The 13,735-nt window shown below is 39.2% G+C and overlaps 1 protein-coding gene across 1 annotated transcript; it reads right to left on the bottom strand.

The window, feature by feature from the left end:
- Positions 1 to 31: 31 nt before the first annotated feature.
- LOC121985562 (transcription factor bHLH35-like) lies at positions 32 to 1,672 on the bottom strand. Its single transcript, XM_042539095.1, has 5 exons — positions 1,538 to 1,672; positions 1,313 to 1,475; positions 1,031 to 1,234; positions 724 to 894; positions 32 to 503 (listed from the first exon to the last, which is right to left on the bottom strand). Exons 1-5 carry the CDS (start codon positions 1,609 to 1,611, stop codon positions 423 to 425), a joined length of 693 nt encoding a protein of 230 aa, XP_042395029.1. The 5' UTR covers positions 1,612 to 1,672; the 3' UTR covers positions 32 to 422.
- Between the last annotated feature and the right edge of the window lie 12,063 nt (positions 1,673 to 13,735).

Here is a 13,735-nt window from a genome sequence, read left to right as displayed (position 1 = left end):
CGTTCCCTCGCCACGCAGCCGTTATAAGTGGGCTCCATTCGTACTCAAATTAATACCAGACCAAATCCCTTTAGAAACTACGGTCCCGGCCACCGATTAAAAAAAACCAGTGGGCGAACACCATGACGGCTCAGATTCAATCCAACCAGATCCGACCACTAGGTAAGTCCCTTTAGCCCTTACTTAAATTAATTTTGTTTTTTTAATATTTTACTCATGTCTTGACAACCTACATTAATAGCCCGTGGTTTATAAATAAATCGTCTTTTACCGTATAAAATATATTTTATGAAGACCATAACATTTCATCCTTCATATACATCATTTACCTCCCTTTACATAGTGTAGGGATGGACTGTCAAGGCCGCAAGGCGTGAACTTAATTATTAAGTAATTATTAAGTAAAAACGTCTCTTTTTTTTTTACGGCCTCCTTGGGCTCCCAAGTCGTATGATGGCTGCTTCAATCTCTTCCTTCAACTGTTCGGTCCTCATTTCATCACTCTGCGGATAATTATATTACCTCGATTAGACTTTGGACAAAGATTTTAATGTTCCAAAACATTCAGCGTTTTAATAAACGTGTGCTTGGGCAAAAGAGGAAAGGTGAAGCTGTTGATGCAAGAAAGTTTACTAGTTTCTGAAATCATGCAAATCATGCAGTAGTAACGTCATACTGTAATATGAATAAAAAAAGGGCAAAAAGGTCGGAATCATTAAGTACCTCAACGAACAGAGTATGCAAGAGGCTGCCGGAGACGCAGGTGATGTTGGCCGTGATGATCTTGAGTGGGAGGGACACAAAGAGCTCGCAGAGCCTGATCATGGCGTCATGCTTCTTTTTGCAGGTGATGCTTACCACCATCGTTTTGTCCCCCACTGCACTCACTGTGAGCTGCGTGCCATGGCCATCAAACAGCAGATCAGTGTTGGAACAGGGGAAAAAAGGCTGTTTTTTTCTTCTTCATCTTCTTCTTCTTCTTTTTGCAGTGATTGATTGAGAATTTGGAGAGAGAATGAGAGAGAATTACTTCGATTGCTTGCATCGGCTCTGAAGCCGTTCTCTTCTTCTTCCTCTGGACCAAGTGCATGTCATCGCAGAACTCGAGGTCATGGTCAGCCCTGCCCTGTTTCAGATTCTCGAGCGCAAGAATCTCAGCTTGCATACGGCGCTCTTGATCTTGAAGCTGCAGAATGTAATCGATGGCGTCCTTGACGATCGACGCCTTGTCCATCTGGCCTCGTCAATTCACACGTATAAAGCTTTAGAATTCGCTCGAAAAAAGATAATCTCGCCGCGAGTAAGTAATCACCTTGGTGATGTTGGGAACGACGCTTCGGAGCGCGTACAGCTTCTCGTTGACCTTCCGCCGGCGGTTCCTCTCCATGGAAACGTTCTTCGCCGCGGCGGTGGGGCCGCCTTCCGGGGAGCTGGAGTCGTAGTGGTCCCCGGCGACGGCCTCTTCGAAGCCCCAGCTGCACCGGAAAACAGAGACAAGATAAGAAGCTAGTAAGAATACAGAGAATTGATCAACAACCTCTCGAGTTCCTCTGAGTCGATGAAGCGCTTGGTTTCCCAGTAGAGGCTGTAGTCCCCGTCCATGTCGTCCATGGCGACTGCGAGTTTGGCCTAGTGAAAATTGGAGAGAAGGAGAGGCGACGCCCTGTTATTTGTAGAGGAAGGCAAGGGAAGGGAAGCGGGAAGGGAGACCATAAATCCGCGGAGACCCAAAAAAGAGAAAAAACTCGTATGCCAAAAAAAGAAGATACATCTACAGTGTTATTTTTTTAATGATGATGTCCGACTAATTACTTTATAGACATTTTTGAACAAATCATTGACCAATTAAAAGCAGTACTAAAGTCTAATAAATACAAGTGTAGCTAACAATTGGTTGGAAAATTGACAAATTAACAACATAATTACGCTGCAAATTGAATTCACTATGATTCTTTTTTAGACAAATTTCTGAATTTGTTGGTGTTGGGAAAGGTTGCAGGTTCCTGAAGTTCAGCTGAGTGTTGGTGGCTTTCAAGATGACTCTCTATCATTCAACATTGTTGGTGATGTAAACTTGAGAGCTATTATCATTTAAAATCTAGCTCCCGCCTGCCATCGCCATAAAATGTCATCTTTAGGATACCGAAGAAAAACTAAAATGAATTTCCAAGAACCTCTTCTCAGTTCCTTCAATGGGTGCAATCAAGCCGAGCAAGAGGAAGACGAGAGTGGCATCGACATGAGCAAGGGTAGTCGGATAAAACCATGAAGGATGTCGGAGAAAACAAGTGGAGGGTAGAGCAAGATGGTGAAGATCAATTGATGAGAGTATCATATCAGCCAACTTGATCATTCAACTCCAGGCGTAGGGATAGATTTAAGAATTAGACGTGGAGCTTTAGAAATCCAAAAAGAAAAAAAAAAGAATAATGATACGGTGCATAATAGTAGGGTCAGATCGAAGGGGCGTGGATGTCAGAAGTCAAGGGTACATGACAGTTATAAGTCAAGGGGACGTGGTAGTCAGAAGTCATGGGGGCGTGACAGTCAAAGGTCGAGGAGGCGTATCACGCAACAGAAGGGCTATAACTGTTAGAAGCCACTAACCAGCTAATGCTCGGTCGGGATGTCCAGATCGAGAATTTACACCGATTGCTCAATCGGGATGTACAGATTGGAAATTCAGACTAGTAACATAAGGAGTAGTGAAGGAAGAGTGGGAACTATCTCTACCGGTCGGGTTTTCTCAAGCGGACCTACATATAAGAACTTAATACACCCGGCCAGGATATGACGGACTACTCAGATATATCCAAGTAAGGCTCGACAACTGCTGGTTGTCAAGAGTCGAGGGGGCATATCACTCAACAGAAGGGATATAACTGTTAGAAGAAGGTAACCAGTTAATGCTCGGTCGGGATGTCGAAATCGGGAATTTAGACTGATTGCTCTGTCGTGATGTCCAGATCGGGAATTCAGACTAGTAGCATAAGGAACAATGAAGGAAGAGTGAGAACTATCTCTACCGGTCGGGTTTTCTCAAGCAGACCTACATATAAGAACTTGATACACCCGATCAGGATATGACGGACTACTCAGATATGTCCAGGTCAAGCTCGGCGATTGCTGGTTGTCAAGAGTTCTTTTGTACATTCCGATCAGTAAAAACGACAACTGAGTCACAGAATCGTAATCACCTGTCAGAGAATAACTGCTGTGTGTCAGGGTATATTCTAACGGTTTGTGACTCGCTGCTAACAGAGTCTTCCTCTGACCTGTAAGGGGATGCCACATGTCACTCACCGCCAGACAAGGTCTGACATCCGACATTCCCCGACACTTGTCAGAGGCCAGAGGTACGTACTGTCATATAAAAAGAGGGTCCTCTCCCTTACAGAGATACACTCACTAATTTTTTCGTATTTGTCTTCTACTTTGTTCCTTTTGCGTTTTACTGTGCTTCTGGGAAAAAAGTACCTGACTTGAACGTCGGAGGACCTATTCTGGGGGCTTTTTCCCTGGTGCTTGGTCCCTAATGTGCAGGGTGCTTGTCTGAGTGTGCGCATGATCCCTGTACCACCCTCTTCATCATCACCTCTCGTCAGCCATCCTCAATAGTACTTTCGGAGAGCTCAACCACCCCTCGTCAACATCACTAATCGCTCGCCTGGTCTCCATCCGATTCATATTCTGAACGGGATCAAATAAGAAGAAAAAGAAAGAAAGAACAAGTTATAAAATATCTATATAATATTTTTTAGGATTGGATTGGAGGCAGCCAATAGTATTAAACTATAATGATCCAATATTATCATACATTAGTATTTAATGGCGATCAAACCATCAAATATGTAAGTCGGCACCTAAAAAAAGCAGTTATTGCATATGTTGACTGTTGTCCACCCCTTCCACTTGACACCAACTTTTTATAGGGAGTTTAGATTTTTCTCTTTTTTTCCCCTCATCCTTTTGCTTCGTCATTTATTTATTACTGGCATATGTTGGCGAATAATTTGACTTTGATTTGTAAAGACTTTGTTTACAGTAATTAAAATGATAAATTTTTATTATCGTAAGAACTCCTTACCAAAGGCATCACAATTTTAGACTTTTTTTTAAATATTTATCTTCCTCTTCTCTTTTAGTGGCATCGAGACATTAGTTATAAACATAATATATAATACATTGACTTCTTTTGACTTATAAAAAGTTTTTCTTATAATAATTAAAAGATATAATGATTCTTTTTTCTGTAAGATGCTCATATCCATTATTTGACTTTGACTTGTTTAATTTCTTTTGGCTTAAAAAGAACTTTATATATATATATAATAATATAAACCACATCTTTTATTTAAAGCGTAAACAATATCTCAATCGCCACTTTTTAGATTTTTATCTAACAAATACATAATTTTCTTAAAGTAATAAATAAAACATAAAGTAATATATAAATATAAAACTCTTATTTGAACTTGACTTAATTGACTATTAATAAAAACTTTTTAATATATTTCTTTCATATAAAACATTTTAAATTTTTTTTATAACTATATTTTTCTAGTTAATATATTTACCGCTCCCTCAAATGGTCCAAACTGCTTAGGCCCATTTAAGAAGGGCCGACTATGGACCCAACTAATTACCTCGTATGGACCCATGCAGGGTCCCACTTTCCTGGGGGAACAGTAGCCGTCTGATCCTATGTGGGTCCCTAGATACCCCCTCGGTCGGTTCGCGACCTCGACGGAGAGGTTGCGCCGCCGTCCATGGCGTCGGTCCTTCTTCTCCGATCCGAGCTGATTCTCCTCCTGCGTCCCGAGTTTTCATCCGGCGACGGCGTCCTGAGGGTGAAGAGATCCGTTGTGCGCTCCATTCGATTCCGCTCGGACGGTAGCTTATTTTGATATCCTATACGAGATGGTGGATAGAAATTGCCGCAAAGGGCAGGAGATGCGGCTTCGGGACGTGATGTCAACTCGAAAGTCTCGTCAGTAGGTTGATCGAAGCTTAGAAGTCACATTTGATTGCTTTATCCCATTACTAGTTTTTTCGCTTGAATGATTCCATTTATTTCTGTTTTCTTTGGTTATAAACTGCTATTTTAGCAAATATAAATATTATTAACAAGCCTTTCTAGCTAAACGTTTGTTCTAGCGATCTTCGTTTAACCTTCCACAATCTTGTTCGGTTATGTGTCTCTGTGTTGTTTAATATTATTTATTCAATGAGGTTCGGGAATTTTGATACCGATGAGGCACTTGTTAATCTTTCCTTGCCGTCTTCTTTACCATCATTAATTTCCTAGTTTATACAGATGCCAATCAGTTGACTAAGAATCGGTTTTATTCAATAAAATCAATCTCTTAAATGCTCTGAGGCGTGGATGATAGAATTCTATAGTTGCCTACTTCACTTGATTGCCATGTCCTAGATTTTAAATCGACTTCTCAGTTTTTCAGGTGCTTCTATAAAGAGCAAATTTTATATTTTGGGCAAGGAATACTGATGCCGTTGCCTTGCTCTTCAAACACTCCAGATATGTCATGGGCTCCAAGATTTCCTATGATCGATCTTAGATGACGATTAGGAATCTGACCATGCCACGAGTGGAATTGATGCCATTCATCTCACTCATGCATTTCTCAGGACCCAAGTAAACCCATCTGATTTAGTGGCTGATGGATCTCAGAATTATGACATGAAGGTCCATGGAGCATTGGGGAACACTAGTATTCTCAACCGCTACATGCTTGATATGGTGATTGAGCTATGGTTGGTGGATGAAGAACTTATGGATGGATCAGGAATTCACTTTTGGTTTCACTTCGAGTTGTTTCTAAAGCGGCAGGTTGTCACGTTCTGGAGGAGTTCCTACTCGACAAACGAACAACATTTCTCCCCTTATGACAACATATATATGAAACCTGGATACATAGCCACACGGCTGAACAAGAATAATAACATCAGCCCACACGGCTAGAAACAACCACAACCACGCAAGATAAATAGCAGGCCACACGGCTGGGAGAAAAATACAATGGAAGACATAAGGTAAACTACATGAACAAAACAATGGACTGCGAGCCGACCCAGCTTGACACATCAACCATCAAACCGAATAAAAGACCAACACAAGACAAAAATTTGCACTCAAGTTAATTATTACATGAACATGTTCGGAAAACCAAAATATGAGTAAAAGCAACAATAAAAATAAAACTCTCGATGCGACGTGGGATTGGCAGGCAGGATCCTCCAAGCAACTCCATACATATATCATACCTGCTACCTGAAGGAAGAAAAATATAACAGGTAGTGAGTCCAAAATGACTCAGCAGGTAATAGAAGATAATGCATGATAATAACATAAGGAGAGCAAAGGTATATAGTCTCAGGAAAATACTTATTACAAAAGTAAGTGTGTCACTATAATCGTTTGCTAACTAAAGTATAACTAACAATAATAATCCTCCACTAATATGCTCAACCAAGTGTTACCAATAAATCGAGAGCATATACAATACATCTCAACCTGCACAAACAAATACATCACCGACATATAGCAAGTATATAACAAGCACTAACTGCAGGACAACGCTCTATCACGGATGATCCTGTGGACAATCAGAGTAAACAAATAGTCACTGTCTGCAGGCGAACGTGCTACCATGAATGGTTTTGTGAGCAAACAAGATAAGTAAACAGTCACTATCTGCTAGCGAACTCACTAACACGAATGGTCTCATGGGCAGGTAGGGTATATAAGTAGCTGTCTAGCTACGGACCGCATGGGAACTCGCTACCACGAATGACCTCGTGGGCAATCGTATATATCATGATCGCTAATGACTCTCTTAACCATGAGTGAGAGACAATGGTTGACAGGATATACCAACGGTCGCTGTTGACTTTCTCAACCAAGAGTGGGAGACAATGGTCGATAAGATATAACAACGATTGCTGATGACTTTCTCAACCACGAATGAGAGATAATGGTTGATAGGATATAACAATGTAATAATACGTAGAAGGTTTAACCTCACTAGTGTTTAAGCATGAGCCTAAATAACATACAAGGTCAAGTAGGATATTCGATATCTTACACCACGTTATGATCTTACAAATACACATGCATGAATAAATATCAAGCCGATAATTTAGTTCAATATTCTACAACTATGCTACGATATAGTATCGCTAGCATAATAGTATGAGCATAAATGGTCATAAATAGCATGGATAACAATGAGGCTGCATGGATATAAAAAAATCAACATACAAAATCAAAAAATAAAAAATCAAGCTCAAGAAGTAAGAACGAATAGAATCAAGGGAAATATAGCAACTATCTAAACATAGATCATGCACTAAGGTCAAAGTACTAAAGGATAAGGCAGGAAGTACCCGTCTTTATCTGTAGACCGTGCTGAAACTATCCTCAACCAACCATTCTTTAAATCAATCAACTCATAAATCCAATTCCCTTCCTCTCCGACAATGGCAGCAAGCAATAGAGAGCTGGTGACGGCGGTTTTCAGCTCATGCTCACGGCAAGGCAAGTGTCGAGAAGTTGCTACTCACGGGCAAGACCAAGGAGGTGGTTGGTCACAGGTGAAGAGGGCAACAACAAGGAAGGTCAGATAAAGTCGGTCGTAGGGTGGTCGCCCGTGTCTCCCTCATGGCCGGAGAAAACCCAAGGGGCAATGGCCCAAGAAGGTAGCACAAGATTGTTGTTGGCTTGGATATATGCTGGTCACTGAGCTGCCGACGTTTGTTCGCATGGTGACGATGGCTGGAACGACGACAATGGCAGAAATAATAGCGTTGGGTGGCTACGGACAACCACCTGTATATGGATGTTGTGACTGTGGCGGCCGGAGCAAGGGTGAGGCAGGGATGAAGTCGAAAGGCTGGACACCAAAAGAGGGCCGACAACGCCGTCAAGGCGAATGCCGGCAGCTGTGGTGGTCGTGATAGCCGCTTATGGCTAGCCATTGTGTATACAACGGCTGGAGCAGGGGAGAGACGGTGATGATGGCCGGTTAGCTTTAGCACAGGCGACAACATGGCCATCGTTGACGATGACATTGAGGATCGACGGATTGACAATCATTAGTCAGCGACACAAGGGAGAGGGGCGGCGGTGAGAGTTAGGGCATGGGGTAGATATGAATAGGAAATGGGAATTTATTTATATATAGGTATTATATAAATTAAATTTGAAAAATTAAACATTTCCTTGTTTAATTAGGGTATCTAAAATAGGTTTTCTATTAATCCGTTTATCCCCATAAAGTATAAAAAGACTCTTATAAAATTCAGAAAAATTTCTAAAAATTCATAATAAATTCTATAAGCTAATTTCTCAATTAACCATATTATTTTATTATTATTTGGTTACTATATTTAAGACAGGTAGTGCTGATTTATGAATATTCTAGCTTGTTGTATTCACATCGTTAGAATACTTTGTTAATTGAGGCTACATTTGTGTTGATAGTTAAAGAATGTCTCTCCTGATTTATCTTTTTTTTATTTTTGTTAGAATTTTTTCATTTGAATTAATAGCAAAACTTTGCTTAGATATTATCTTATTGTTCATTATTAGTACATCAAATGTCCCCTAGGGGCGGTGCAGTGATTAAGGCATGGGGTGTTACCACATGAGGTCTCGGGGTTGAAACTCGGCGTGTCCTATCATGCCTTCCCCCATGTCTTGGCCACTTGCACTAATGGCTAGTAGCAACCCATGATTTACCTCCCCTGTCTTGACCCAAGGATGGATTGACAGGGGCACTAGGGGTAAACGAATTACTTTTTTTACCACATTATTAGTACACCAAATTCATTTGCTTCTAAACGATTGGGACCTTGCGCACTCTTTTCAATATTTCAGGTCTTCTAGTTGATGAGTCTATGACATCTTGTGCTAAGAAAGTAAAATAATGGCCTTCTTAATGAATGAAAACAACAAATTACTTGTTTACATTGTTTCTCTTTGAATGTTTGCTTCATGACATGTTGATGAGACTTTATCATCTGATTCTAACGAATCAAATTTGTCATATGCGGATGGCTTCTTGATGTAGACTTATTGGAGTTTAATTATAGTCCCATATGAGAAAGATTTGGTAAAAATCATGAGTTTAAAAGGATGTAGGATATCTTCATTGACATGATACCTTTTGGGGATAGCCCAAGAGCAAAGACATGAGAGCCTAGTCCCAAAGTGGATAATATCATATCATTATGGAGATATGTGAGCATCCTTTGGGCACAACAAATGGTATCAGAGTCATGGTCCAGGCTAGAAACCATGTGGGGTGGCCTTGAACGAAGTTGAGAGTAAGTCAAGTTGACCGGATGTGGGGTGGCTTTGAAGAACCTTACCAGGGCTTGGCATGCCGTGAATCCTCTTGAAAGAGAGGGGTGCCTTCGGGAACGTGGACACAGGTGGTGCATGGCTGTCGTCAGCTCGTGCCGTAAGGTGTTGGGTTAAGTCCTGCAACGAGCGCAACCCTCGTGTTTAGTTGCCACCATTGAGTTTGGAACCCTGATGCTTGCGGGAAGGCTCCGAAGCAGGTCAGGGTGACCGGATGCTCGTGGAGAGGCCTGAACCATAAGAGTAATTATGGTCCTTCGTTAGAATTGTTGGACCGACTCATACTTGTCGTCAATAAATTGTCAGTGACAAACCTTCTTCGGTCAGAAATAATTTTTAGATACTTGGTATAGAACCTGTTATTGAATTTGGAAATATATATACACATCACATTTGATAAAAAGACTAGCAATCTGGAAACTCGTTTATACTTCTCAGCCCTTTTGGAGACTTGGTATTGAATAACTATGATTTGTATTTGCTTCTCAACAAACTTTGCCACATGATATCTTTTGCTGATCTATAATTGCAGTTTATCTCGTTCTGAATAAAATAACTTTTTAAACAATCTCTAGTTTTGGTCTTTTGGATGAATTGCTTTCCTAGCTGGGCTTAAAAAATTATGATGTCCAACACAAACTAAATACCCATCCTTGGAAAGCACTTCCACATTTCCTTTTCCAGTCCCAGAGGTTAGAGAGATCTGGTTGAGGTTTTTGTGGGCCAAATTCAAGAGACATTTACTGTTGTCCTGTCAACTCTGTGGTCCTACATTCCCTTGTCTTGATGGCAGAAGTGAAAGCAATATTAACTGGCCGTGATAATACAATTGAGTTCTGTGCAGATTGAATTGTTTTGTGGTTCTTGTTATGGTGAGGTGCCGTGAAGAGCATAGTAATGTTGTTTTGATCATTAGTGAAACACATGGGTAGATATTGATGAGATCTTTTGTCCCGATGACTTTGAGGCAAAACAAAAGATAGATAATTTTTTGAGGGCAAAGAAGTTATGCCATGCAAAAGACAATGATATACGCTCTTGAACCAGTGGAACAAAGAGCATACCATCCATGGACGGTAGGCCTTTGTTCTGACAGAATCCAATTTGAGAAAGCTTTGAAAACAGAGAAGGATAATAGAGGCATAGTTTTGCATGCCTGTCCTGTCCTTTGATAGGAGAATTTTAGGGTCTTGGGTTTCACCCTTTGGCGTTTTGCTGCATTGCCTACAACGCTCACCGCACTTATTTCCTACGGTATCCATCTGTCATGCCACATTGTCTTGTAGGTACTGTTGCCATCCCTTTCCTCTTTCATTCCCCTTCTCGTTCTTCCTTTTGCGTGTTCTTTTGAAAATGACGCTGCCATATACAAATCTAGGAAGAAGAAAATGAAAGGGAAAAAAAAACGAAATTTTTATTTCTGTCACTCATTCTCCTTGGTTTCTCCACCATACTGCAGATGACCAATACAAAGGACATGAATAGAGTCACTTTGTTTTTTATTTGATTTATGTCTGCCTCTGCCATGACAACTCTGATTTTATGCTATTTTGCAGGAATTATTTCATTATTGCATTGAGGCATTGAAACTCCACTGACGCCCAAACTTGGAACAAAATTATTTTTACAGCTAATCATTAGACACCATTTAATTAGAATGTGACTTCTTCTTTAACATCTGAGTACTTGGATAGGTATTGCAGCTCTTTCTGTTACACTAAATATCCAGATAGTTCTTTCTTTTAAAGTCTCCAAAAGGAAGTAATAAATTTGGTTTCTTTTCTTCTGTCTATATCCTATGGCAGAGATCAATGCAAAAGCACATGATCAATGTTGGAATTCATCGACTCTAAGAGTCAATTGGGTTTCATCAAATCTAAGCAACTTTTGACTCCTCACATTTTTTAAACTACAAATTGATACAACACATCCACACTTAGGAGGCTAAATTAAAATCTTTCTCTGCTTGTTTGGAAATATGAATCTTCTTTATGTCTGTCAACTCAAGCACCAATTTCAAGCCATCAATAGTTCAATTTTTTTTTTGGGCCTCCTCAGAATAAGGAGCAATGATCAAGTTGGATCAGAGTGAGCATACTTTTTCAACAAGCTTATCATTCTTCAAACTTCAATCTTGACCATAGCAAGAATTTAGGAGTTACATGTTAACCCCTGGACTATGGTTGTGGTTGAGATTCGCCGACACTATTCAAATCATGTTAAGTTATTTCAAGCATATTGGTTGAGATCGAGCTAATTATTAAATGCATCTGATAGTAAGTATCGCGTTGCACATATCAAAAGTATATCATTTTATTCTTTCTAACTCTTTCTTGCTTAGAGTCTTAACTCAAGCTCTTAGTTATCATATTCGAATTTGCCTACTCCATTCTCAACACCTTTTACCTTACATTAGCAAGTTTTAAGTAGGAGGGTGCTTCAAAGGCAACCCGTGCACCAATGATCTAATGTAACCATGATAATTAGTTACTACATCTGTACTCTATTATAATAATATTTTACTTGGATCGGATACCTTCCCATGATCTTATTTCTATAGGTATGATCATGAGATATCCAACTTCTACAGGTTGGTTTTATAAATGAAATAACTTCCAATGGCCATCATCCAATAGAAGGTATCTTTTCTCCTATAAAAAGAAGAGCACATATAGTAAACGTAATCATTTTAATGCATATACATCTCAATTTCTAGCTGAACTTTGACTACTTTATCAAAATGTATAAACAACTTTTTAATATATTTATTTGTTTTTTGTTTTTTCTACATATGGCAAGGATCTAGAATTGTAATTGAATGCTGAGATAGAGTGTTGGATTTGAGCAGGCAAAATACTGGGTTTTGCTATTGCTGGAGCATGTAGCCATGCGATGGGTCTATTCTGGAGGAAGCAAGTGTTGGTGTCACTGTGAGTGGGTTCTCTTCTTTTCACTTTTCTTTTTCTGAAAGAATATTTTTCGCTCTCTTCCTCAACTACAGTTTGATTCTCTCAAACATCATCCCATTAAATAATTATGATCTGGTAGAATAATTTAAGATGATATAAAAATATACGGGAGTGAGCATGACTTGCTTTTTAATTTTTTTTTCCATGGTTGTAGTAGTATTCTGTTACCTGTAATGTTTTATGAAGGATTGAATCTTGGACTTCATCATAGCAAATTATTTGAGCTCATGATCTTCAGACTCCATGAACAAATTATTTGAGTCACTTTCCTCCTAAACATTCTCATTGAATTTGATTAGCTAAACAAAACTTTTAATTTTTAATAAAAAAAATTGTGCTAATAATAATCTGCTAGAGCAAATCATGTGGCAATAATTACCATTTTCAATAAATTTGTCTTCATCTCTTAACTTTAACAAATGAAGTTTAATCTAATTCCAATTTCATTTTCACCCATTTCCATCTATTGGTTATCTTTACCTGTGATAATTCCTTGTTAGTCAAAAGGTTTAATAAATTCATTATTTCTTAAAGGTGTTTTTTCTTTCTTTCGCCTATTTCACTCTTCAACTTAATAGCTGAAAGAGACTGATTAAAATGTATTTGTTTAATGGATTTTAAATAATTTGGCAGCCTTTTACCTTTTACCATGCTCGCATGAAGGAAAACCGTAAAAGAGAAGGAATTTTGTTTATTTCACTATTCCTGCAAGAGATGGGACCCTGGATCTGAAACGATAGACCATCAAATATGAATTGGGAGAATAAACAGAAGGCAGAGTGACTGAGAGAGCTCATCTTTCACAGCTACCAATAAAACTCAAAAGACTTTGGTCAAAAAGCTTCCTTTTGATCACAAGAATGAGTGGGAAAAGAGTGCACAACAACACCATGAAGTTCACAAGCTCATCAACACATCAGTTCTCATTCTTCAAACCCTCACCTTTGATTTGAGATGAAGGTAATACTTTTAACCAAATAAAAATTTATTTATATTCATTTGATATTTTAAAATATATAAAATAAATAAACTTGTTTACCAACATTCACTTGGCTCGTCAAGGTTTATGAATTTATAGTTTATTTAAGTATATAAAAACATAATCTGTTCCATATTAAATTAACATGTTCTGGAGTTTGAATGCAACATCATTTTATGCATAAACCAAAGTGACGTAAGTGGAGCAGCCATGACCTTTTTTTTGTGCTTGGGGGGAAGAACTGTCTCTCTACCATTATCGTTATTACGAGACAGGGAGAAAACAGTCCTGTGGCTGCTCCAAAGCGAGAGAATAGGAGACACCAGTACACAAATGTCCATGTCTTTAACTCAGCATAAAGTTTCAAAATTTTCAACCTTTTCCGCCTTCTCTTTCCTTTTT

This window comes from Zingiber officinale, chromosome 5B (genome assembly GCF_018446385.1).
Source record: "Zingiber officinale cultivar Zhangliang chromosome 5B, Zo_v1.1, whole genome shotgun sequence".
Classification (NCBI taxonomy): domain Eukaryota; kingdom Viridiplantae; phylum Streptophyta; class Magnoliopsida; order Zingiberales; family Zingiberaceae; genus Zingiber; species Zingiber officinale.
Note: the sequence above shows the minus strand (reverse complement) of the source record. Positions and strands in the feature narration are given on the sequence as shown.

Bases quoted from the DNA above. Each gene is read 5' to 3' on its own strand.
- LOC121985562 (XM_042539095.1), bottom strand. From the start codon at position 1,611: ATGGACGACATGGACGGGGACTACAGCCTCTACTGGGAAACCAAGCGC. The intron at 1,476-1,537 runs GTTGTTGATCAA...TTTCCGGTGCAG, and splicing joins GACTCAGAGGAACTCGAGAG to CTGGGGCTTCGAAGAGGCCG. The intron at 504-723 runs GTACTTAATGAT...AATTATCCGCAG, and splicing joins TGCATACTCTGTTCGTTGAG to AGTGATGAAATGAGGACCGA.